General features: G+C 44.2%; 1 protein-coding gene across 2 annotated transcripts in view; it reads left to right on the forward strand.

Annotated features, from left to right (window-relative positions):
• SLIT3 (slit guidance ligand 3) overlaps nt 1-27,295 on the forward strand; it is a 482,119-nt gene that overhangs the window by 424,531 nt on the left and 30,293 nt on the right. For both annotated transcript variants that reach the window (XM_031506039.3, XM_085591180.1), the window contains 3 exons: nt 5,392-5,531; nt 17,281-17,374; nt 22,826-22,963. In XM_031506039.3, the coding sequence (XP_031361899.3) occupies nt 5,392-5,531; nt 17,281-17,374; nt 22,826-22,963 (372 nt within the window). The remainder of the gene's footprint in view (nt 1-5,391; nt 5,532-17,280; nt 17,375-22,825; nt 22,964-27,295) is intronic.

Genomic DNA, 27,295 nt, shown 5'->3' on the forward strand with positions numbered 1-27,295 from the left:
AAGTTTCTTTTTAAAAAAGAGCTGCTAGAATTTTCATGGTTTGCTCCTCTATATTTATGCTGTTTCTTGCAAAAGAAGAAGCAGTAAACAGAAGAAATGCCCCAACACTTCTCTCTGTGCCCACCCTCGAGAATTCCCTGGTTCCAGAAGCAGATGCAGCACATCACAGGACACAGGATACTGGTGACATCGCAGTGGAAAAGTACAGGTTGATGGGCATGGAGAGACACTGCCAAGCTCTGCAATGAGCAGCAGCTGGAGGTTTTCCTGCATGGAGAACAGGAGCAGGCATGGCCCCATCTCCATAGGGGCAGTTCAGGGCTCAGCTGGAGCACCTGAGCAGGGCAGAGGAGCTCCTGAGCCAAGATGTGACAGCAGGGGCCTGGTGTGGGAGAGGAGAGGGAGGCTCAGCAGGTCGCAGCACGCCCAAGTGGTCCTGTTGCTGACAGACTCCATAGGTTCTGCTGAAACCACTTCTCTGATCTGATCTACCTCCTCTTGATTCAGATTTTAGCAGGCACAGCAATTTTTGGAGTAAAAGTTCACGTTCAGTTTCTGCTTGAGAGAATTAATGGTCTGGTGGTCATCAGTTCACTTTCCTTTCTGGTCACTCATGTACATAACTTTTTCCAGCTTGTGCTAGTGTAAAACTGCACCACATTAGAATATCTGGAGTTTGTCATTCAGTACCCATTTTTCAAAAATATAACTGATACTAAAAATGCTGTAGTAAAACATTTTATAATATCCATAATACTGGAATGAGAGCCTTCAACATATATTTCAGCTGGGTTTTTCTTTAGCATTTTTGTCTTGTTCTGTGGTAGTAGTTAAAGAGTTTTGAATAACCTGAATTAAGAGCTACTTCTGGATTTCTCTCATTAATTGAATGAATTTTACAATTTCAGAGGCTTTGCCTCAGTTCCAAATGAGCATTGTTTTTGAGATCCTTTATAAAACTGCAGGGGTGGTTTTGCTGCTGAACAACACTCGAGGCTTTTTAGGGAAGGATTCTGCTTTTTATAGTTATTTATATAGTTTCAGTTGGTCTAATAAAAGACACATAAAACCATATCTCACCAAAACCCTGCTGCATCAAATTGAATTGTTCAGCATTCAATTCAATCAGCATTGCTCCATTTTCTCCTTGTTTTTAATTCAGTCAGTCCATAACCTCTGTGGCTCTGCAGGACTGTGGAGCTTTAGCATGGCTTAGGGAAATGTGGTGTGGAGATGGAACCATCAGTGACAAGGAAGATGCAGAGACATTTCAAGATTGAACTTGGTTGGTTGGGGTTTTTTGGTGGGAAAGCTCTCCAGTGGATGGCAGCAGTCAGAGTTATGTGCATATAAACTGTGTTCACCAGGATGGGAAAACACTGCCCTGCATTATGTGCTGTGAGGAAGTGGATGTCAGAAACATTTTCATGAGAGGCCTCCTTGGATTTTTTTGTTGTGTGGCCTGTAAAAGAAATTATATCTTCTGTATATTCTCTTCCCTAGGGAAATATATTCATACACAAGCCCTGCTGCCAAACTTGTCAAATCTTTACTCTTGTAAAAAGGAAACTTAAGCCAAAGTTCTCTCCCTGTGAAATGCCAAGCTGTTTAACTCTCAAGTTTCTGTGGCCTTAGACAAAAAAATCACCGTTTGAAATAATGCAAAGGTGGTGATGTTCCCCCCAAAGGCAGGAAGCTCTTAGTTATGAGTGAGATTCCAGCCTGGTGCCCAGGGGGCTGTCAGCAGCAGGGGCCTGAGCCTCTCAGATTTGCTGGAATGGCAGATCCTGGTGGGACAGCCAAGGGCAAAGGTTCAGCTGCAGTTACTCCATCCTCTTTTACCCTTGCACTTTACCTGAGTCATTTTCATGTCCTCTTCCTTCAAGAGAGGGGGGCAAATCTTCCTTCAGAGGGGCAGCCTCTGTGTTGAGGAATAGATAAGTGACACAGTGTGGCTCAGAGGAGTGGAAACGTGAAGTTCTTCTTCCCTTTGAATTGCTCCTTCTAATCTAATCTGTGCCTGCCTTGACAAAAGGTTGCCCAAAAAGTCACTTATTAAGGCTGATGAAAGAGATGGCCAGTGAGACATGTCCTGGTGGTTCAGCAGTGGACGGGGGCTTTGGCAGGAGCAGAGCTGTCAGCTCTGCTGCACACAGGCAACAGCTGATCTCTGCTGACCTGCGGTGCTGGGAGACAAAGGCTCTGGGCTATTTTCACTTTTCTCCATATGAAACCCCCTCCGTTTCCCAGATCGCTTTTTTTAGCATTTTCCACAAACTGTAAGTGCCCTCATAAATGTAAAATCCTGGAACTGATTAACTGCCTAGTGTTAATTCTGTCTAGTTCAAGGAAAAACATTGCACTTCCAGACTTTCAGGCTACTCCATTGGGATCTAGACATAAAAGGCATCTTTACCATGAAATTGTAATATTCCTGAAAGAATTTACTATATCTGTTTAAAAGCTATTTTTTTTAAACTTGACACACTGTATAAATATCTATTTTAATAAACAGATGCTAAATTGTTTCATTAAAACAAACAAAAAAAAAATCCAGTACAGTAAACTTTAAAAACTGCCAGCTTGAAAAAAATTTACAAAATGCTTTGGGTCCAGAAGTTTACCCCAAAATGTTGCCATTTGTGTTCCCTTGAAACTTCGCGAGGATAATGGGATGTTTTGTAATTTTTTATAGGAAAACACAGTGCCAATCCCTGAACAGGAGGAATAGGGAATTTGGACTTTTACTAAAACACAGCAACTTAGGAAACAGTTGTTTCCTGCATGGCTCCATTGTTTCCAACATCCACATGAAATGCTGCCTCACACTGATTCACTACTGAGTCACTGCAAAGTTTTCATCATTGTCTCTGGAATTCATTTTCTCCCTCGGTCAGCTGGAACCCAAGTTTGATGACCTTCCAGTCACTCAGCAGACTTCATTTTTCTTCTAAGCTTTTTCTCTGAGAATACAAACAGTCCCAAACTGCAATTCTTTCAACATGTGGTTCAGTGCAGGTCCCAAGTTGTATGTTTTATCTTTTAATTTCAGGCCTCATATCTGGTACATTTGAATGCAAATCAAAATAAAGAATCGTACATAAGCAATAATGTAAAGACTCCCTATACTACATAAGGACCAGTAGCCAAATGTCATCAATTATTCTGACATTTCCCTGAGTATGGAATGTGTCCTAATACTGAGCAATTTATGTTAACAATCCCAAATGAATTGTTACTAATGGTAACTCCACTGTGAACCATTACTGTGATAGTGTTTAATAATGTCATTTTTAATTGCATACATCCATGCTGTCCCAATCCTTTTGTGGAAGGAAAATGGTGTTATGTTCACATAAAAAAATCACCAGCACAAAGCCACTCTTGTTGCTTTTCGTTAAATGGAGACAAAAATTTCTGTTCCCAAACTAAGACCTTGTCTTCCAAGTTCCAGCCTGGAGCATATATTTATGACCGAGTTATAAACCCCTAAAAATGGGTTTTTGTAATCAAAAATCAAGACATGATGAATGTAACACTGTATCTAATTAGATATCTTTAACCCCCTCCCTGACACTGGCATTGCCACAAAAGATGGTGTTCCAGCTCTTCTTTCTGCCTCCTGTGATCCTCTGGCTCTGGGTCAGCAAGAGGACATGTTTTATTAGCAATAATGAGCTTGAGACAGGAAAAGAAAATATTCCTTATTGATTTATTGTGTCCTAAATTGGATTTATTGGAGCAGTTTGGTTTTGGTTATTCATGGTGAAGGTTTTCTAACCCTCATGACCTGTGGATGGTCCCTGCAGAATGAAGATGGCTCTGAATGTGACCAGTGTCCCTCTTCTGTACCCACCTGGGAGATCTTCCTGTTGTGGTGGCTCAAGACACATTCCCTTCCCATTTCTTCTGCTCTTTATTACTCCTTTCTGAGACTGCACATCATGAGGAATCTAACCCAACCCTCATGATCCACCACTGAGGGTTGGTGCAGAGCTTTGTGCCACCCTCCCTTGGGAGTCTCTGCACTCTGCTCAGGCTGTGGCACACAGGAGGAAGGGAAGGGAAAGTCCTGCAGCTTTCTTCACAGATTCTGAAGAGCTTCTTTTTCTCCAGGGCTTTCCCCATCTCCTGTATAAAGCAGGATAACCACCTCAGGTCCTCTTTGTCTGTCAGAGCTGGAAACAGCACCCTGCAGCTATGTCTGCCTTGGAAATGCTCCTGGTTCCCAAAAGCAGTGATGGCAATTAGTGTGACTGCTGTAGTGCTTTCTGGTTTTCATCCTCATCAATCAGTAGTGCTTTTTATTTGTTCAGTTCCTTTTCTGCCACCAGAGCCTGCATAAGAAAGGAAATGAACAGCAGAGTGAATGTGTCGTTTGGACTGGGAGTGCAAACAGCCCTTTCTGTGACTACTGAACAGCAATGCTGGCACTTCAAAACTGACATTTCAAATATCATTGCTGGCTTCTCAGAAGCCCCTCATATTACTGGAGCACTTAACTCCTGTTTTTGGACTCCTTTTTAGGAAACTCTGGCCTCCACCTCTTCATCACTTAAAGATCGTTTAAAATATAAAAGTTCTGTTTGTAACTGTAGTTTCTAGATGTAGAGAGGAAATGGAGATTGAAAAAAAAATCAAGCCATTCTTCAGCCATTTAGTTTTCTATCTTCCCTCTAGGGACCATACATCACACTCCTGTGAGATAAAATGTCTAGTGCAATTATTCTTCACTAGTGTCCACATCCTCACAGAACCATTACTAGCTCTGCCATGGTCTGTGTTTTAGTTGAATTACCTGGGCATCATCAGCTCTTCTCCAAATAGATGTTGAGGGAGCTGCAGACACACAGAAATCTTACAGCACTTGTAAAAGCAATCATTCCCAAACATTTCTTGTTTGGACAAGTGACAAAGCAGTAATGAGGAGAAAATACTCATGTCTGTAAACTCAACCCAAGCTACTGTTCTTTGAAGAGACCAAGGTATCTAAGAGCTGCCAAGTTGTCCTGTGATTGTGCAGTCCTCAGCAGGCAGATGTCCACATTCCCACAAAAACATCAACAGGGAGGCCAAGGATTTGAATATTGTGATGCCCTGGAGTTGCTTACTTCAGCTAAGGGCCAGAGTTACCAATAAAGCAAGCAAAGGGAGCATGGCATAGGCTGGCTCCTGAGGATCATTTTTGTCTCATGTAAATAATTACGTGATCCCAGGAGCCATCAGACTGCATCTTTCACCAAACACTTGGGGTTAAATTGCTCTATGCCTCACAGCAGCAGTGAATTCAGCTCCAACTGACTTTTATATGTTTTAATTTCAGTTTTATACCTCAAACCTCCTGTCCCTTTAGATCCTTGCTAACTTTTTTTTGTTTTTCTTTCTCCAAAGCTGCTCTTGTCTTCTTGGGTATGAGGGGGAGAGGTGTGAAATAAACCCAGATGACTGTGAAGATAACGACTGTGAGAATAACTCTACGTGTGTGGATGGGATCAACAACTATGTGTGTCTCTGCCCTCCTAATTACACAGGTAAGAAAGGGCCACAACCACAGAACAGAAATCCATGAGAAGTGCATGAAGGGAAGGGTCCAAATTCATGTTTATGTAGTGCATGAGCATATAATTAACTGAAAATCTAGTCTCCTTTTAAACAATCTGATTGTCTTCCTGGAAAAATGTTAATTCCACTGATACTGCAATATATGTGCTCACAAACATGGCCACTCTTCTGACTCAAAATACTGATACCTTATTGTAAAATACATTAAAAACAGTATTTAAGGGATCAGAGAAGTGCCTATTTCAGTGTGCACATTCTCAGTGCTGAGCTGAGCCTGATGCACTCCTGTCCTGAGCCTTGGGAAACCTTGGTTTAGGGGGCATGGCTTTCACCTGAGGTCTCAGAGCTCTGCATGTGTTAAATACAGTGAGCCTGAGGATGTGCTGCTAAATTCCTGGTCTCATTTCACAAGTGGGTGAGCAGAGGCTGCAGGCTCAGGTGGTGTGTTCAGTGTGAGCCAGGTCAGGGAGCAGGGGCAGCTGCTGCCTCTGTGGTCACAGGGCTTGGGATGGAGTCAGAAATGGGGTGAGTGCCTCCAGTGCTGTCCTGCAGTGCAGATGAATTCCCTCCTAAACCTTCTGTGAGAGCAGACACTCTCCTAAGTGGAATCTAAAAATGGTTTTGCTCAAGGCATTCGGGAGCATTCTGTGGACTCATTCACACAGCCCAGCCCTCCTGGCTCAGCATGGAGGGTAAGGAAACACCTGCAGGAGTTCCTGCTCCAGCCTTTGAAATGGGGTTATTGCCTCCTGAGCATGGAGAAGCAATGAAGGGTTTCTTGTATGCTGGAATATATTACATGTCAGGGGATTTAATGAGGATCAAGCTTGAGTGGCTGAGTAGGGCAGGAGGAAAGCTTCTAGAATTTCCAAACTCTTAAAATACTTTTGTGGCTGATACAAAGGAGGCCCATGGTAAATCTTCAGCTGAGAAAAGCCTTATGACTGAAATGTACATTTATTGGGTCTCTAAAATTATATTTCTGCCAAAACCTAGAAAAAAATCAGCTTAGCAGAGTAAAGGGTTTTGCTTGTAGGATGTTGAGCCCATTGTGCTTACTTGTGCACTATTTATGTCAGCTGCTCTTGGGTGGTTTCTAACAGAACTCAATGCAAGGAGGCAGTCTTTACATTTACAACAGGAAATGGATTTGACCAGCCAAGAAAAGACATATCCAGTAAGGAACTGAATCCAGCATATATGCAAATGCACTTTCCACAGGATTATTGCAGAATTTTTTTTCCAGACAATAGAGGTAGGAAAGAACTAGATTAGGATTTCTTCTCAAATGGCCATCTGGATAATGGCTAGGGAACTCATGTGATATTCAGAGTCAGTTTTGAAATATTTTTACTCAGCTTCCAGGTTTCCAGTGGGTTTTGTTTTGTTGACTTTTGGGTTTGTTTTTTTTTGTTGTTGTTGTTTTTGAGGGGGGGGGGTTGTTGGTTTTTTTGTTTTTGCTTTTTTACCTGAATGTTGTCTGTGCTGTGCCTCTACTGATTAGCAGGAATTTGTCAAATACCAGAGCTCACTGTGGGTAATACACATCCACACAATAAGCATGTGCCATCATAGTGCAGGCAATAAGCTTGGTTACAACTGAAAAAAAAAAAAAAGAATTCTTGAAGAAAAGAAGAAAATACTTCCAGAAAATACAATATGAAACATAGGTGGAAAAGGATGAAAAATTATTGATGATTATTGCAAAAAGAGGAGTGTTGCTTAAGTTAGAATCTGAATGGTTACAATGGTTTGTGTTTAAAATAGGAAGAGTTTGCTGAACTGTGATACCAAAATTGTCTTAACCTGCTTTACCTCCATTTTGGAGGGGGATGTTTCATCAAACCTGGTCAGCCACCTGGCAGGACTGACTGCAATGCAGTTGGCTGGGCTGAAATGTCCTCACTTGGAGCAGGACAGGGAGCAGCAGCAAATGGCTGGGAGAATGAAGCCATCAGCCAAACAAAAGTACACACAAGCCAAGCAAACCTGAGAAATGTTTTTGAGGGTCCTTACAAGTTGAATCCAAACAAGAAATAGGGCATCATGTGAAGTTGCTCAACTGACTGAACAAAAGTGGAGGAAATGCATGGAAGCACAGAGGCAGGTCATGAAAGCACACCTTGAAAAGGTTTGTGTGTCTGACCTGGAAAGAGGGGGATCTTCTGGCCAAAGAGTTTGACTGACCAGGGCATCTCTAGGTATATTCCCTTTAGATGAAGCTTTTTGTACTGGAGGAATACCTGACACTACTATGGCAGTATCTACTAAAAACAGCAAAATAAGGTGGGTGCAGATGAGTTCAGTATTGCACAGAGTATGAAGGCCAAGAGTTCAGAGAGAAAGCAATTCACTCCAGGGTCAGGAGTGCTTATTCCTGTGCTCAGAACTGTGATTTGGGGTACCTGCCTCTTTCTGGTGCTAAATGTTTAGTTACCAAACTGTGTATGCTCCAGCACTGCCAAGTGTATGGATTTGATTTACATGTGGATGAGCAAAGAAAGGCAGGGGTGTACAGTCCAGGAAAGCAATTTTCCTGTGAAGTAGTCTGGGGGACAATGACCTCTCAATGCCTGAAAGGGCACAGACATCCACGGCCAGGCTGTCTAGCAGGACAGAAAATGTGGGTAATAGCTCTTTATGTTGTACCCAAATATTATCCTTAGTTCTGTTAACAAGTGGTAGACAGAGTAAGCTTTTTTTTTTTCTTTTTTTTTTCCTCACCAACACTTGTATGGAAAATAGAAATTTCTCTGAACGGCTGCCTGGCTGGGTTTTGTGGCTGAACAAATCCAGACCATCCATTTTTATCAGTGTAATTATGCAAGAGTTGTGGGTTCTACATCCAAATGGGATTTCTCAGCTGTAGTTAAACCCCACGTTCAGTCAGGAATGGTCTGTCTTGGACTGGAGCTGCTTCTGCACTGACAGCATGGGATGTTTGCAGTAACCTGAGCTTGGAGGTGCCCAGCTGTTATTGCAGATCCCTGCTTTTCTCCCCTGCCAGGCAGGGAGTCTGGATCCCTCATCACCCCGTGCTCTTGGATGCCACAATGCTGGTAACACCGCAGTGATATTTCAGTAAACTCTGCATTTATAGAACAAATGTGTGCTGGAATACAAAAAATTAGTCTGAATGCAGGGAAGAAGATCCAAGAGTGTGTCTGTGTGTTGTTCTGTAAGAAACAGGGTCCCCCTTGGCTTAGTTGAGTAATGGTTAAATCATGATAGTAAATCTTATGTTCCTAAATTAAATACAAATTAAAAATGAATGTGTTGAAAAATTTGACTATTGACAGAGTCACAGTATCCAGGCTTTGTTTTTTTCCATACCTTAGTGCTTTTCTGCTCTATCTGCTGTCTGCCTGGTTTTACTTGTTATAGCCTTTTTAGGGAACAATATCCCAAATTATGATGCATGAATTTTGCTTTCATTGGTTGGAAAAATAAAGGCCAAAAATCTTTCTTCAATTAATAAGATTTTCAGTGTTTTCTTTTAAAATTCTTTGACAGTCTTTCCCCCGACTCAGAGTAGATGAAAAATGGCCAATTTGTTAAGTGACTGCTGAGGAAGGAATTTCCCACACTCCAGCTCCAATTCACTTTCATTTAAAAAAAAGAAAAAACCACACCAAAAAGCAGACCACTCTCACACAATAACCTCCTTCCTAGTTCTTTTCCATCTATTAACTTTAAAACAATGTGGAATTACAAATGGATTCCATGAAGTAGTAAATGCAAGTTTAAAAAGACAAAGCTGAGAGGAGGCAGACAGCTGAATGCTATAAAAAAGCTTCAAAGCTGTACCCACCAACATCAGGTTTCCTCACCATTCTTAAAATCAATATTTTCAATATTTGTTAAATAACCAAACCAATAGTCATGCTGTTTATCTTGCCTGATGGCTTTAATTGTCAGCTGATATCTTATTTTTCCTCTGCCCAACTGTTAATTTTAATCCTGAAGCTGAATTATAAACATGTAATCCCTCCAGGACAATCATGTACCCAAATCCAACCAGCTCTGAGGAGTCTGGGGCTGGTTTACAACCTGCTTGGACTTTTGGTGGTTTACAGCTCTTCCTTATAGTTTTATGGGCTCTCCTTCCCTTCAAAAAGAAACATTCATAGGGACATCAAAAGATAAGGATATGTATTAGATCAGTCACCCTGCTTCTTGCCCTTTTTGTATTTTCCTGATCTCTGCCTTTTTGGCTGTAGCATGGTCTGTCCCCAGGTATTGATACAAACATTGTATTTTCTCAGCTTTGTGGTGTAGGAATGTAGGGCAAAATTCAGAGTTTTCCCTTCCATTCCTTTCTCCTGTTCACTTCTGTTACAGACCTCCTTCAGCCCATCACTGCTTTGCTCACAAACACAGAACCTCATCCCTCCAAAGACATCCTTTCCTCATCCTCACTGCCCTCTGTGCCTCCACGTGAGGAGGGGTCCAAACATGTAAAGGGGGAAAAATGGGCTGCACCAAACATGCCCTGAGTGCTTTGAATGCTTTGGTGCTTTGCCTGCTGGTTTATTTGGTTTTGTTGTTTGCTGTGACTTTTTCTCCTGCTGTCTGATTTTAGCAGAAGTAGAAATATGTAGCACTTACACAAAAAAAAAAAAAAAAAAAAAAAAAAAAAAAAAAAAAAAAACAGGAAATACATTCCTATTTGCCAAAAATCCTAAAAAGTCTCAACAATGCCCTCACCTCTTTGTTCTGAGACCTAAAAAAAATTAGTGGCTTCCACTACTGAAAATACGTCATTACTAAAATACAGAGATTAACCCATGGCAGAGAGAGGGCAGGAGCAAGTGTTTTAAAATAGTTTGCTTCCCTGGGAAGAAGCTGCAAGCAGTTTCATTCACTGGGAAAAAAAAAAATCTCTCCTAAAATAAATAGTAATAAAATAAAACTAGGAACTATTTCTGGTTTGATGTGTTTGGAAGAGGAGGCTGAGATCTGTTTTACCTTAGGGGACCTTGTGGTGTCCTGTGGTGGATCTGGGAGTTGTGCAGCTCTTTCCGAGCTCCCCGCTGGTGACTCTGGGCTCTTTTCCTGGGGTGTCAGTGTGGTGACTGTGTCTGGCCAAAGCCCAGCAGCCCTGCAGGCACACAGCCCCAGGGAGAGCAGCTCTGGGGCTTGTGGCTGTCCCTGCCTGCTGGAGCCCTCCCATGCTGCTGCTGGGACACCCATGTGGTACCCGTGTGACACCCGTGTGGCACCCGTGTGACACCCGTGTGACACCTGTGTGACACCTGTGTGACGCCCGTGTGGCACCCGTGTGGCTCTGTCCCCTGGACAGGCTGGGGGGATTGTGGCACTGAAGCTGCTTTTCCCCCTGAGTTTTTGCCATAGGGACAAGGAGGTTTGGGGTGCTGTGGTTCCACGGGGATCTGAGCTCCTAATAAATGCTGAAGGCTTAAACAAGTACTTAGCTATCAACTCCTTTTAAATTTTGGAACTTCAGCTGTTATTTCCTCAAGACAGAGAAAACTGTGGTCAGAGTTCAGTGTGTTTTCTTCCTTTTTATTTGAAGGAGTTCTGCCTTACATGGAAGCTTCTGAGTTTTAGTTATTTGGCAGATGTGAAGTGTACTTGCTTTCTGCATGAAACACAAAAAAGCAGCCACATTTCCCAGTTGTGTAACTGGGAATGGAAGTGCTGGAAGACCTGGAAGGTTTGGGCTTTGTTCAAGAGCCTAAGGCCATGTCCAGCCCTGCTTTATGAAGAGAGAACCTCATGTCATTGCTGTCGGATTGGACTCTTATCTGACCCTCCTGGGAGGGAGCAGCACAGCAGCTGCACTGCTGCAGCCTGGCTTCAGCCTCCCTGGGCGTCCTGCTGTGCTGGAGTGCTCAGCTCCAGCATCAACTCTGCTCAAACTCCCCTCTAAAATTCAAAGTGTCATGTTTGTGGAATAACATATACCAGAGAATTCCTCCTTGTTCATCAGGACGCAGCATGTCTGTAAGAAAATGGAATGTCAGTTACTGCTGTCCTTTAGGATGAGCAGAGTGAATCCCGCCACAAATGGGATCTGAGAGTCATTAAATCCATCCTGTCAAGAAACGCAGTGGGAAACAAGGAAATCAGTCTGCTCCTGAAGAACTGTGTGCTGTGGAAGGGACCCAGGCTGGAGCAGTTCTTGGAGAGCTGCAGCCTGAGGGAAGGAGCCACATTGGAGAAGTCCGTGAAGGACTGTATCCCATGGGAGCTCCAGAGCAGGGAACAGTCAGGAGGGAGTTCTGGAGCCAAAGCATCTTTAACAGGCTCCAGCCCCCATTCCCTGCTCAGACCAGTGGGAATGCCCAGCATGTCCAGAGTCCTCTCTGCCAGCCCAGGAGGAACATCTCAGATAATGTGTGGCATCTCAGTGTGTGGATAGCTGAACTGATCCTCAGGTGATTCCAAACAACTGGCAGACATCCATATGAATAAACACAGCTCAAAAACGTAGGCTGTCCAGCAAAATGAAGATCTTTTCCAGACACTGGTTCTGAGGAATAATGCTTTAGGCAGGTCACCTTGAAGGGGCACTGGAAATTGTCTGGTTCAGTTACTGTTTCACACACTGTCTTGTGTGGCATTTGGGATGTTGAATATGGTTTTTCATTCTTCAGCAGTGCATAGAACACATTCCTTCCTCGGGATTCTGAAACAGTGAAAGGATCATTATTTCCCATTACTTCCCTGCCCAGATCTGGTTTTACCCATTCTCCCTTTGCTGAGCCTTAAGGTTAGGGAGAATTGCTCCTTGACTCTGAAAAACAAGCCACTGTGGGAATCGATCTTAAGGGTTCCCACTTAGCAGGTCAAAACCTGGTAAGTGGAAACTTGGGAGTTTTTAACAATTAAGACAGGAGAAAAAGCATAAAGGAACTATTTGTGTGCTAAGTATTTTGGGCAGAGTTTGTCAAGCAAGAGCAAACTTCAGTGATCATGCAGAACTTACTACAGTGCATTTCCAGTGATTTCTTTTATGTTTTTGTATCTAACACAATAGCATTTGCTGCTGAAGGGTTTTCACAGAGTTCTCATTTATTCATTTCAAGTTGAAATAGTTTGGAAGTTAAAAATTCATTTTTTTTATTTTCTTAGATGAGCCTCAAATAATTTTCATCAAACATCAACAACATTCCTTACTGAATTACTTCCTTGGAGGAACACCCTGTCTGTTCCACCCAACCATTTCTAGGTTCAGCGTTCTGAAACTTCCAGTTGGCACTGACTTCTTTTTAATGACTGAACAGAGAGAAGGGGAAAACAAAACACAGCAAACATTTCTTCCAATACAATTTATTAGATATAAAATGAGTAATCTCCTATGAGAAAAACAGCACGGTGTTTTTTATTAGCAGCAAAAGACGAGTTCCATTCAGACTTACCTGGCAGAGTTCAAAATGTTGCAACACACTATTTAACCACTCACCCTGTGCAGCCTGGAAAAGTTTCCATGCTGTGGATGCAGGCCAGGCTTTCTCCATCCTTTCTTCATCATAAGCACGTTCCTTTTCTCAAGTAATATTGTGAAATTCTCAACAGCATATTTACTGCCAGTCCTGCAGGCCCTACCAAAGCTTTTCTTGAATTAAGGACGGGGATATTTTCTAGGTTATTTTGTCAGTATATTACAACAAAGTATCACCCAACTGACACATGGAACAAAAGAAAAATCATTGAACTCATTGGTTGCAAATTGGTGCTCTACATTGTCTTTTCAGAACTGCAGTTTCACTTAAAGATAAATAAGTAAAATATTTTTACTGCATACAGCTTCTCTTTTACTGATTAGGGAGGAATAGTGTAGCTTGGATCCTGGCTTTAAAAGTCTAATGGGGCATGAAATAAATAGCTCTCATGACAGCACAGAACGGAAAAAAGATAGATGATTATTAAACTGTGTGTAAAAGTCATCTTTATTGCCCTATTGTTGTTTTGGCTTCGCTCTGAGACGTGGGGAAGGCTACAGAAAAGCCTAAGCATGTTTCTTGGCAGCTCTTCATAAGCAATGAGCCCTGTGGAAAGCCCCATGAAAATCATGATTCCGTTGAAAAATAAGGCCAGGAAAATGTTGCAAGAGGCAAAAAAAAAAAAAAAAAGAAAAAGAATAAAAAAAAAGCTGTGTTTCTTTAAGACAATGTCAGTGAAGGTGACAAGAGAGGTGGTTTTGAAGGAGCAGAACACCTTGGCTGTTGTTCAGGGACCTTTTCCTCTTTTTTCCCTTTTCCCTTTTTTTTTTTTTTTTTTTTTTTTTTTTTTTTTGTATGAGTTAGCAGCAGAGGGAGATCCACCTGTTAAAGTTTCACCTGTCATTTTAACTTTGTTCTAATCTGAAAACTGCAATATTTTGTGGTATATCAGACTGCTCTCTTCATCTGCTTGCACATTAACTATTCTCTTCAGCTTTCATTAAAGAGAATAAGAGTGCCTTGATGGAACAAAAGCATTATTTGGGATTAAAAGAGTTGTTTAACTGATTATAAAATAAATGTAGCTGTGGTTTTCCTGTCCGTTTTATAGAAGCACTTCAGAAACCATGTGTACCCAAACTGGAGCTGTGATTTGAGAACATGTAGGAGAGGGGAAAATGGGGAGGTTGGATGGTTTCCTGCACTTGGGAAAGCATTACACTGAAGTTCCCTCTTGTTTTAGCAGGATCAAATATCCTCCACAAAGAGAACCAGTGCTGCTAGGAGCTGGCCTAAGATGAATGTCCGGTTTGTTTTTAGGTTCACATAACTATCCAGTGAGAAATTTGGACTAGACCTTTAATTGCTGCACAGAGAAACAGCCCTGTGTCACTCCAAAAAAAAAAAAAAGATCACATTTTTCCTCTGATACTGACATTAAAGCAACCAATGAATATTGAGCTCTCAGGTCTGAGGGCAGATTTTTTGGCCCAGATATTTTCTGAGTGAGTAAAATATGAGAAAGACATTGTGTAGCTGGTGCCTTGGGTTTTGCTTTTCAAAAAGTGTTTTATTTCCCTGGCATGCTTTCTGCAGTATCTACTGAACATTGGTAGAGTCTGAAATAATGAAATAATGACCAAGAGGTATTTTCTTCCTGAGATGAGGCTGCTCTAGTTGCAAGGCATTCCCAAGTGAGCTCCCTAATGAGTGATAGATGGGAAAAATAACAGGAAGGATCCTTAAATGTTCCAAGTTTTGCATGAAAAATATCATTTTTTTGGATGCTGTGTTTGGTACCTAGCCTAGAATTCTCCTACATTTTGATAGTGGTGTCTTCAGAATGACACAGTGAGTCATAATATTTGACATTTGGGGAGATTTTTACTGGATCTCTAAGCACTTGTCAAGACTGTTCAGAAGAATTCTTTAAGAAGAATTATGATTTCCTTTGAGAATTTTGATACTGTTCATGTTTTTTTAAGCCTGTTTCCTTTGCTTCAAAACAAAACAAAAGAAAAAATAGAAACTTCAAAAGTATTGACCATTTTTAGTGAAAGAACAGTTGAAGGCATCTATCCACACTATCTTCAGTTATTAGATGGTCTTCCAAAATTATTTCTAGCTTTAGCTCATTTGAGCTCTTTTAATGTGACCAGCCAGTTAATTTTTTTGATGTTTATTTTCACATAAGATCCATAGCACACGAGGGATGTGGGGAATATCAAGATGACAAACTGGCAGTTCTCCAAGCTTTATAGCAAGGTCTGGCCTGCTCATGTTCGGGTCTGAGGGAGTGCCTTGGTTAGTTTTTGGGAGGGGTGGTGGCAGCAAACAGACCTATCCCAGTTCTGCCTCCTCAGAATGTGTCAATAGCTGTCCCCAGTGCTCACAGCTGTAAGAACTGAACATCTCTTGTTGCTTTTGAAGAGCAACAAAGTGCAGTGGCCAGCCCCAAGCCCAGTGGATGATCTGTTCCTGGTCCCCATGGATCTGCAGTGTTCGGTTTCTTTGGCACCTGCCCCTTTCCTGAGCTGGATAAATTCATTCTATTTGCACAGGGTTTGTCCAGGGCTGTGAAAAGACTTGGTAGCCTCTAATAGTGGTGGCTTCCTGGGATTCCTTGGCTCCAGGTGGAATTGCTTGTCCTGTGACCAGTAAAGTGCAGGTTGCCATGCCAGGCTCTCCTGGCAGTGCCAAGCCCAGCCCACCACAAAGGCAGGAGGGTGTGTGTGGCCCACGAGGATGGGGCTTGTGCTGGCAGAGCCCCCTCCCAAGGCTTGGATTCCTGCTCTCAGTTACACTTGTCAGCTCTCAAAAGCAGATCTAGGACACGTCCCATGTTTGAAACACACAAAAACAATTGAGTATTTTTTGCAAATACATATTATACTTCCATTCTAACAGGAAGAGTCATGTCAAGAGCTGTGTATCTTGTACTGGAGGGAGGCTGGACAGGTGGGAGGAATAACCTGACAGAGCAGTAGCACCTGGGGAAGTTAACAAACCACACCTATCAGCACCAGAGTCATCCTCAAAACTGTGCTCTCAGCCAGCCCACCAGATCTCAGACCTGATACAAAATGGATGGTTCTGATTTGCATTTTCTATCTGAATTTTAATCTTTGTGGTTTGCTTGGCTTGTGTTTTCAAGTGTTTCTCTGTAACCGCTAGAGTATAGAGAAATGGAAGGATTTTTGAAAATGGCATTTCTCCCAGGACAGGTGGAGCTGGAGCTCCATGAAAACCTTCCAGAACAATGCCAGCCCAGCAGTGCCTCCCACATTACCCTTTTTCCCCACCATTCCCATGGCCTGGTGGTGTGTACCATGTATAGGCACAGAAAATATGTGTAACCTTGAAACCCTGCAGATGTGCTGCTCTGGTAGAGCTGCACAGGGGGCTTTGGGACTGTAGCTTTGGGGGGGTTCCATGTTGAGATTACCTGACCTCTGCTTTTCCTGCAAGGCTTTGGGAGGTGTGGGGTAGGTTTCTGTGTGATTCTGGGGAAGGCAAAGATCTCTGTGGTCTTTGGCTGGATCTCAAATCCTGGGGTACTGAAGTGTGACCTAATAATTTAGGAGTCAGAGAAGGATTGTATTTAAATAAACTATCACAGTTTGAACATTCTACAGCTATTAATTATTAAAACTTATACAAATCCAGGGAGGTTCGTGGCATGTTATACACCATACCTAGAAACAGCTGAGTTGGGCTTACATGAGGTAGATTTTTTCTGAAAAGACATCATCTCCTGTGAGCACAATAGAGCTAGTAGTTCTCTTATAAATAGTGAATGTTTTATAATTGCATGCAGTCCTAAAGCTGGTTCCTATTATGGAGAGTCACAGAGGTTTTGGGGGGAGGGTTTGTGGGTTGTTGTTCTTTCCCAGAATGATGTCCAATCAGCTTCTTTGGCAGTGTATTAACCATGGCTGAAATATGTGCCCGTGTGAAAATGTTATGGTCTAATGAGCAACTTCACTTTTGTGTCACTTTCTTGCTTTGAAATAAGAGGTTCTGGGTCAGGAAGTGCCCATTTGAGCCCTCGTGTGTCACCAAGTGCAGTTCATACATCAGTGCTTTTCGTACCAGGCCTTCAAATCCATGTGACAGAAGCAGTGTGGTCACTGCAGGTCAAAGGAGCTGATTTAATGAAGTCTCATGTGCCTTCAACAAGCAATTTTGTCACTTCCTGCTGAACTACTGAGCTGTCTCCACTTAGGGAGATTGGCCATCCCTGGACATCACGGGTGTTCAGGATTGTTCAAACTGTGTTACAACTTTTTTGCTTTTTCCTTTGCCTCAGGTGAACTGTGTGATGAGGTGATCAACCACTGTGTTCCTGATCTAAATCCTTGCCAGCATGAGTCCAAATGTGTTCCCCTGGACAAAGGAACCAGGTAAGAGTGTGTGTGTGTTGGTCTCTACACAGAGGGCACATTCATCCATCGCCTTGACTGGAGTTGTACTGGCAATGAGTGGGGAGCAAAATTCACCAAAATTAACACAAATAATGCAAGACTATATACATTTCAGTCTGTGCCAAATTTTAATGCATCCATCCATACTTTTCTAGCTCTCTGTGGTTTACTAAAAATAATGGATGTACCCTCAGAGCAGAGGAATATTCTGGAATAGAGAGAATAGGAGCATGGCAGTAGGAGTATTTATGGAACAGTCACTGCAAAGTACCTTATCCTACATCACAAACTAAGGACAGTTCCCTTATGTGGTCCTTAGGGCTCTAATAAATTCAAGCAGTGTAACAGGAGCCTGAACAGATCCAGAGCTGGATGGCTCCAGCTCAGGAGCCACCTTTTCCACTGGCCTTGCTTGGCCCATCTGGGGTTTGGTGATGTCTGTGTTTGCATTTTCCTGTTGGGAATGACATTGACTGTGTCACAGGGCAAGAGAAAGCCTCGTGTCCTGCATGGCAGCAAAACACCCGGAGCTTTGGGCCTGGGGGCTTGTGAGAGGTGCACAGCTCATGGCTTGTCTGAAGAGGGACTTCAGATTGCAGAGCAATTTAGCAAATAGAGACAGCTGGAAAGTCCAGCTCTGGGAAAACCTTCTCTGGAAAAGATGGCTGGAGACAAATCCAAGAGAGTTCAGTGCGGAGTGAGCTGCTCTCTGCACCTTCCCTAAGGCTTTTTCACAGCCACAGGGCAGCCCTGGGTGCCCTGGTTCCCTCCTGGGGTTCTGTCCTCTGCCCAGGAGAGAGATGGGAGCAGGCTTTGTTCCTCCTGCTAACTTCCAGCTGGGATCAGACTGTGTCCTGTGAGGCAATGTCAGAGCAGTGCAAACTGACACACAGGACATTTCAGGAGAGTTAAAAGGAAGTTAATCAAAATCTTAGAGAGGGTGGCTAGCTCAAGGGCAGCTGACTCTCTGCTAGACAGGCACTACAACACAAGCCTTTTGGGTGAAAAACCTCCAGACTGAAATGTTCCCAAATATTGAAAAAGGTGAAGCTATTAAATTATTAGGATGGCTCCCGAACTGATCTGTGGGCACTAGACAGGGAGGTGTGTGCCAGTGCATAAATAGTCCCTGATGTTCTTTCCAGGTTTCATTCCCAGTTAATTCATCATTTGGTTAATCCAGCACCTTTGGTTAATTCAGTAGCTACATCATGTTACAAGGCAAAGGCTTGTAACTCAAATTGCCTTCTTTTAGAGCATGAAGGGTGCAGACAGCTGTGGCCCTGAATGGTTTTCCCATACTGGAAGCATTGTCATTCCTGCCACCCAAAGAATTTGAGTAAACAGGATACTCTTTCTCACATGCTTTCTAGAAAACTGTTCTTCACAGTAGGGCCACTAGTCCTTGAGCGGAGCTAAAAAACTGCTTTTAAGTATTTTTCTGCTACTCTTTATTGTGTTATTCTTCCCACTATTCATAGAACACTACAGAAAAACCCATTATTTCTTTACTCCTTCTGTCCCATTTTCCTTTCTAGCAGCCAAACTTGAGAGGTGAGGGGGCCTTTAATGTAGAGGTGTCCAAGCATTGCTATTTCTTTCACACTTTGGCAGCACCAAACCATTCAGAAATGAGCCCTCAGCAGCTGTGCAGTGATGTATGGATGCTGCTGGGGCTCACTGCAAGCAGCAGCCTGTGCTCCTGTGCTGTAGCTGGTCCCTGAGCAGCTGATCTCCTGATGTGTTGGAATCTGTGGTATTGAGATGATTCCGAGATTGTAGGAAGTCCTTGAGCCTCATTGCCAAAGCAGAAGCCATAATTGGTCTGTGCTGGTTCCAAGGTTGTTTATTCTGTTTATCTCTCACATGTTCTGCTGCCCTGCCCAGCTCTGTCCTGCAGGGCAGCGTGTGGGGCTCTGCCCTCAGTGGGATGTGACAAACATTAAATACCAGAAACATCCTGTGCTGGATTTACAATAACGTGCCAATATCTGTCACCTACGTTGGACAGTGTGTCCCCAGCCTGAACCAACAGAAAAATGCCAACACCACAGTGAAACATGGAGGGCATGAAGAAGGAGAAAAAGGACAAGGCACACCCAATTTCCTCCATCTTGTCCCCTTTGGAACCCCTAATCTAGAATCCTAAATTTTACTTTTGCACCTGTGCCACACTAATTATTACTTATATCAAACAGAGCTGGTAATTGATCCTGTAAGATTGAAAACTCTTTTCCATGGACAGAGATCACAGACTGTCTCTGGGGGCTCTGTCCAGGGGGGGTTCCTGACCCCTGCCAGGGTCCCAGACCTGCCAGGGCAGCCAGAGGGAAGCCCTGGATTCCCTCACTATGGTGCAGGATAATGCCCCTGCAGGAGGACTCTGGCTCCTGTCTGTCCTGTCTGCTCCAGGGGCAGGGAGTGTCAGGGACAGGCTCTGAGCCCTGGGTATGTCAGCAGGAGCCACCAGTCAGTCTGTCCTGCCTTCAGCTCTGCTCAGTCTGCAGCTCTGCAGAGGGAAAAAAAGATGACAAAGACAGGAAAAAAAATAGGAAGCCAAGTTATTTATTGATGTGGGGAGGGAAATTCCATTCTGGCCCTGCGATAGAAGCTGTGATTCACGGCTTTAGTACAACAGACACTGAGTGCATGCAGATGCAAATCCCCTCAGATAGGCCAACAATTTAAATACCACTGGACATGTTTTAGGCTCTCTGTGATACTGGGAATGTTGCCATCACTACAAGGCTGTAACAGAAAACAAGATTTCAACTGTAGAGGTGTCAGATAGTCACTGGGAAATGAATATCTGGTCATGTAAATTAGTCTCTTATCAGGATGAGAACATGAAGGTTTCTTTGCCACCTTCTTTATTGCATCAGACTCTTTTACTGATTGACACTCAGTCCCATGCTGGCACTGTGTGGGACTGTGGGATAAGGATGGAGTTACCTTGCCACCATTCCCTGATGGCACAGACCCTGAATTTCTAGCAGGAGCTCAGATGAAGAATTCATGGACCTGAATCTCTCACCTCCTAGCCTTCAGGCAGGCATTTGTTGGTGGCTTCAGCTTAGATGTGACACACCCAGAGCTCAGAGAAGACTGATCCAAAAGGAATTCCATGTTTCTAAAGCCAAGCTTGGAAGCAAACTGGACTGTTTCAGTGTGTCTTTGGCTGCACAGAGCTCTTTGCTTTTGGAGTTAAATTTGCAGGTGGTTTTCTTCCCTTCCAGCCTCGATATCTTTAGTATGCTGTTACTATAAAGAAGAAGAGTAGCTTTCTGTATGCCAGAAAACAAAACAAAAAAACAGCTTTAACACAATGAAATTACTTCCAAAAAATAACTTCAAGAAAGGAGCATGTTTTTCCATTCACTGTATTGATGTTGGAGCATGATATAAATATACTTTATTATTCTAAAGCTTGGAATTATTACCTGACAGCTTAAAATGCTGATTTAATGCAGCCCCGCAGAGAAAAGTGGTGGTTCTGTCATTACTGAGATAGCCAATACACATCATAAAATTGATGCATGGCAGCCCTGAATAAGGAACTGCACATTGTTCATTATTACATCACTTTATATTAGGACTGCAGGGATCAATAAAAAACAACAGGATTAAATGCTGCCAGTTCCCCTCACAAAGTCTTTTGATTGACACTATTTCCTTGCAGGTGTGTCTGCAATGCTGCCAGAAAATGTTGCCCATTTCTTAGGATTTGGGGCAGGAAAGCTTCTTGGTTTTTGCTCTTTGCTCTGATTTGTCATCTCCATTATGTTAATCACAGTATTCCCCGAGGCACCAAGGTGTAAAATAGCAATATCACACGTGCAGAGCTGGGACAGGGACCCTGCTGTGGCTGCCAAGGCTGGTGGTGGGGGCTGTCCTGCAGGGAGGGAGGAGATTCTGCATGCACCTACCCCTGCCCATCGACAGCCGAGCTGAACAGGCTGTGCCCCATTGCCTCCAGTCAAGCCGTGCTCTAAAGGGAGACTGGAGCTCACCTTCTCTGTGCCTGAGCAGGGTGGCTGTGTCACCCTGCAGCCACTCCCAGCCACTGGCACTCACAGGACACTGTCCTGCCCTGCAGTGTCACCCAGCTCAGCCCTGGGAGCAGTGTGCTGTCACTGGGAACAGCAGCCAGCAAATGGTGCTGCCTGGGAAGTGGAAGTGTTTCTTCCTCATCACTCCTGTGTGTCCAGTTCCTCTGAAGAGGTTTTCCACAAGGTGTTCATCCCGCATTTACCCTCCAGGCTGCTGGCAGGGAGGAGGAGGAGTAGGCCAGCTGAAGAGATTGATGGAGCTGCAGCCTCTCTCTCCTGATGCCCCATCCTCAGCTTTATAATGTCTCTCCTCTTCCAGCTCTCAGTGATTCACACGTTGGGTCCAACCACAGGCTCTAGCAAGAGCACAAACCTCTCTTTTAGTGATGAAATTCTCCGCAGCTCTTCCCCTGATTTGGTTGAAGTGGTATGCCTTTTGTTTTCCAGATGTACAACATCCAGCTGGGAGGACTAAAATGTGTTTTATGGACTAAACAGTGTTCATGACTAAACATTGTCTACAGTTAGATTCAAAAAAAGACTGCTCAGCAATCCCAAAAGATCTGATCCAAGTCAGAGACTTTGGGATGCATTTACTATTGTCAGGTTATAAACTTCTGCAAGACTTATAAATAGAAATGCTGATTCAGCCTTCGTACAGCAAACTTGAGAATTGTATAAAATAAAACCAGCAGGCAAGTCTGCAGGTTTGGGTGCATCCCACTGTGCTCCATCCCATGGTGTCACCCCACAGCAGAAGGTGCAGTGTCACCGTGGCAAAGGACATGCTGCAAAGACAACTTTCCATTGTAGCAGCAGTATTTTGCCTTGCCAATGAGTGGAAAGCAGGTGGTGGTCTCAAAACTTGGTCTTTCTCTCTGAATTTGCTGGGGTTTATAGCTTGTTTACAGGTTGCTTCCATTTGGAAGGTGAAGCCTTCATGCTCCATGAAGCTGCACAGGGCCAAGCTCAGACACCCAGCAGTGTGCAGGCATTGGCAAAATCATACTCTGGGGCATCAGAGGCACTGCCCTGGCAGAATATTGCCCCTTAGTCTGTGAGGTTAGGGAGGGGATTGTCATCTTTAGCACAACTGGGAGTCTGCAGGCTGAGCACCCTTCCCACAGACTCGGCTGGGGATAAGTTGTAGGATGGTGGTGCTTTGCTCGACTGGAATTTCAGCAGATTGCAGAACCTCAAAAAAACCTGTACGAAAGCTGGGAGGGACCTGAGCCCTTCTGACCGCAGGAACTGTGCTTGATGCTGCCAGAAATCATTGCACACATCTCCCCACCCCAAATCCAACAGGTGCTAGGCTGCAGTGCGAGCTGCCGGCGTGGATGCTGAAGGAGCCATTAACAGGGATGTTGCTGCCTTTCAGATGCGAGTGCCCGCCGGGCTACAGCGGCAAACACTGCGAGGTGGACGATGACGACTGCGTGGGGCACAAGTGCCGGCACGGAGCCGCCTGCGTGGATGCGCTCAATGGCTACACCTGCGTGTGCCCGCAGGGCTTCAGGTAGGGCAGCGCTCCTCCGGGCCCTCCCGCCCTCATCAGCCCCTAACAGCACTGCTCTGACACCCTCATCAGCCCCTAACAGCACTGCTCTGACATCCTCATCCTCCTCTAACCCAGCACTGCTCTGACATCCTCATCCTCCTCTAACCCAGCACTGCTCTGACATCCTCATCCTCCTCTAATCCAGCACTACTCTGACACCCTCATCAACCCCTAACAGCACTGCTCTGACATCCTCATCCTCCTCTAACCCAGCACTGCTCTGACACCCTCATCAGCCCCTAACAGCACTGCTCTGACATCCTCATCCTCCTCTAACCCAGCACTGCTCTGACATTCTCATCCTCCTCTAACCCAGCACTGCTCTGACATCCTCATCCTCCTCTAACCCAGCACTGCTCTGACATCCTCATCCTCCTCTAACCCAGCACTGCTCTGATACCCTCATCAGCTTCTAACAACAGATCTGACACCCTCATCTACCTCTAACCCAATACTGATCTGACGTCCTCATCCTCCTCTAACCCAGCACTGATCTGACATCCCCCTATGAACGGGTGCCTCAAGTCCTGTCCCTGATTAAAAAGAGGTTTTAACAAGTTAACTGGTAATTCTTGCTTTAAAGCAGCGATTTTGGGGCAGTGCTGTGGGAGTGTGCCTGCCCCAGCCATCCCTGCTAACACACTGAGCACACCACCTAACACACTCAGGTGGAGATAAGCCCTGCATGTGCAGAGTGAGCAAAGGATAATAAAATTGTGTTTATGAACCCTCCCAACTAGCTGCAAGGAAAATGTGAGCCTGAAGATTTTGTGGCAGTGTCTCTGTGCCTCTTGGACGAGCTCAGTATGATTCAGGCTGTAAATTTCCAGCCTCTCATTCTGACAGCTGCCAATATATCTGACTCCTGGAAATCTCTGTCTGTCAAAGATAAGTGTGCTCCTCCAAATGGATTCACTAATCATTGCCTGGGGCTGGATACTGGCTTCCTTCCAGCTAAACCTTTTCTGTGTTTGAAATACACACATGAGACAAAGAAGGAGTACCTGGACAGATCAGTCTTGACAAAGGAGAAATTGCATGAACACTTATAAATCATCTTCTCTGCTTTGTATCTGCAACTGTTTTCATTCTTCTTCCTTTCATCCTTGCTGGTTTGGGGTTTTTTCCTTCCCTCTCAACACACATTTCTGTTGCAAAGCAGACAGCCTTCCTTGAATAGGCATTGATATATAACATGATGTCAGCCCGTGGATCCACAGAATCAGACTTGTTATTTACAAGGTATCAGATGTCCTCTGAATTTCAAATTCACACCCTTCTCTCCCTGTTTCACTCTCTGCTTCAGTCCATCTGATGGCCTTAGGGATCTTGCAGATTGGTGACTGGTAAGGCTAACGTGACTGTGGGATGTAAATCTTCAGTGTTATCTAATTTTTAGAGTTGAGAAATGGGATCGCAAAGCCATGTCTGGAGCCAAGGGTAACTTGAGCCTGTCATCAGATGGGACTGACTGGGAGATTTTTGCTGCAGGTCCCCTGATTTTTTAAGGCCTGTAAGCACTACGCAGTGATGAATGTGAGGGTCTTTTTCTGGGCAAGCAGAGTCACAGTGTTTGTCAGAGATGTTCTGAGTTGACACAGCTGGGTGGAGCAGCAGGTGTAGGTGGGAGGTTGGTCTGGTCCCTCCCCACGTACCAAAGAGCTTTACTGGCAATTTAGGCAGTGCCCCGGGTTGTCTGGTCTCACAGCAGGGGCATCAAGAGCAGAACCTGGAACAGTCCAGTCCTCTCTCCTCAAATGAGGGGGTCTCATTCCACTAACAGTCCTCAAGTAGACGAAGCAAGCTCCAAAACTCAACTACCAGCTTAGACAGCACTTCACAGCCCGAGGCAACCGTGGGCAGGCAAAGTAATTCCACTGCCTGTCAACAGCACAGCCGGGATTGAGTTCTCCTGTTTGCTTTCTTTTTTTCCACTAGTCCATGTCACTACCCTAAATTTCCTGTGCAAGATGCAAGGAAGACAAGGGTCTTCTGGGAGGAAAACCTCACACTGAGCACTACTACACTCCCTCTGCCAAGGCAGAGAGCAAGATGGAGCCCCATGTGTTCTCCATGCAGAACAGTCCCTGATCTTGTTTGATTTCAGGATTAAAATTCTGCTAACAAAATATGATCTCATTATTCTTCCCATGACTCAAGCCTTTTGTAGTTTAAAGACTCGCTGCTCTGAAGGGGTTCTGAGGTTTGGGTTTTTTCCTGTTAAGATTACAAATGCAAATATGGTGATTGACAGAGTTCAGCCTTCTGATGTTCAGGGTTACAGACTCCCCTGTCCTCACAGCTGCCTTGGGGACGGTGATGTGTGGCAAGGAGATAACTGTGCAAGTGTTTGAAGGCTGCAAGTGCTGATGAAAAGGAGACAACACAAGGGGTGGTCTGACAAAGGTATCTAGGAGACCGAAAATGATGATTAATAAAGTTTTTTGGCTAAGTATCAGGAATAATTTCCTAGCAGTGAGCTTGCAGAGTGCCCTCCCAATTATCCAGAGCTTATGCTGTTGTAATAAAAGCACAGACCTATAATGATTTTATGGTTGTCACTATGCTGTGTGTCAAAGCCATTTGGAGCCACACATTAAAAAGATGTTAAAACTTCCATGCTCACATGGCTCAACAAATGGCACTTGGCTAATTCTGAACAGTGTAGGTAGGGCCTCATGCACAGTGAGGCTCTCATGACAGCCCCAAAAATCAATAGTGCCACCATGCACACACTCTCCTATTTCATCACTTCCCAGTCACTGGTCAGGTATAGCTGTGCTCCGTGTAACACCTTTCCTTAGCACTCACCAACTTCAGAATATGCTTTCCTCCTGAAAAGTTTCCAGTGTTTTCTTCCCAAAATAGCCCTCATTTGCCCCCTGCAGATGAAAACATTTTAGAGAATGTATGAGCCCCGCTGAATAAACCCCGAGTTCTCAAAGCTTCCCTCCAGCAATCAGCCTCACAGTAGTGCTGCCTGATAAATGCTGCTCTGGTGGGGAAGCACACATTAAGCTGCAGAGCCTGATGGAAGCACTGCTCCTCTGTGGTGCAGATGCTTCCGAGTTCTCCACTGGGACAGATTGCTGCAAGGAACTCGCAGTGATTATTTAAATAAATGAGATTGTACCAGGCAGAATGGACTTGGCCAAGCTATGGAAGTCAGGCAATGTTCCACATTCCACTGCTGGGGAAATAAATTATATTAATTATTTCTAAATATATACTTTTAAAAAATGCTCAAAATTAAAAAGGAGTGGGCCTTGACAGACACAGTCATTAATGTAAGTTCTAGGTGCCAGTATCAGGAGAGCTGCCCTGGTAAAGCCACACACCAGAGGGGTTTCACAGCAAGCAAGGGTGTGCAGGAGCCATACCAGGAGCTTGGGGAATCTTTCAGAACAGCACTAAGCACAGACACTCTGGCTTCTTCCAACATTTGCTTTCTGTTAGTGGAGGCTGTTGCGGGTCACATGGATTTTTTTTTATTATGATTATTTTTAACTTCCAAAAAATTAAAATTATATGCACTGATTTTCCTTCTGTTTCCTACTTGCTGCCGAAGACAAAACAAAACAGTGGGCATTAGGTAGACTGGAGCTCACAGGCTGGGTTAGCAGTGCTCTGTTCTGCTGGTTCCTCTGGAAAGAGATTCCCTTGTTTGCCACTCACAAGAGCAGAGTAGACTCAAATCACAGATGTAGGATGGGGAGGTCTCACATTTGGGCTTAAATGGCTCCCAGACTTCACTGGGAACCTCTGCAGGGCACAGTGGGGGTGGAGCTGTTTCAGGCAGGCTGCGGTGCCTCGCAGAGCTGAAGAAGCAGTGCAGAGGGCAGTTCAGCTGCTCCCAGTGTCTGCTCTGCCTTCTTCACATCCAGCTCGGGATCCCCGGCAGCCCTCAGCTGTGCTCCTCTCACAGCGAGCAGCAGGCACACGGTGGCTGCACCTCAGAGCCACTACTGCAGAGCAGAATGGCAGTGATGCCCTAGGATTTTAGCTTTTCTATTGTTCAGATCCTCTACTGCCTCAGTGTGTAACTCTGTAATTCCATAGCCTGTCAGCTACTGAAATTTATTGAGATAAAACAATTTCTATCTAGACCTGAAACTCAAGGACACCTCACTGTCTCAGGCCCCGAGAGATGTAAACAACCGTGATTTTTTGGGGGGGGCAAACTTGGAGTAAATGACTTCATTACCTGAAGCTGTAATTGGAGGATTAACCCCTGAGGTGTAAATGGACCAAACTGATAATTACCTGAAAAACTCATCACCATCATCTCAC

This window comes from Lonchura striata, chromosome 13, assembly GCF_050655825.1.
Source record: "Lonchura striata isolate lonStrDom1 chromosome 13, ASM5065582v1, whole genome shotgun sequence".
NCBI classification, from domain to species: domain Eukaryota; kingdom Metazoa; phylum Chordata; class Aves; order Passeriformes; family Estrildidae; genus Lonchura; species Lonchura striata.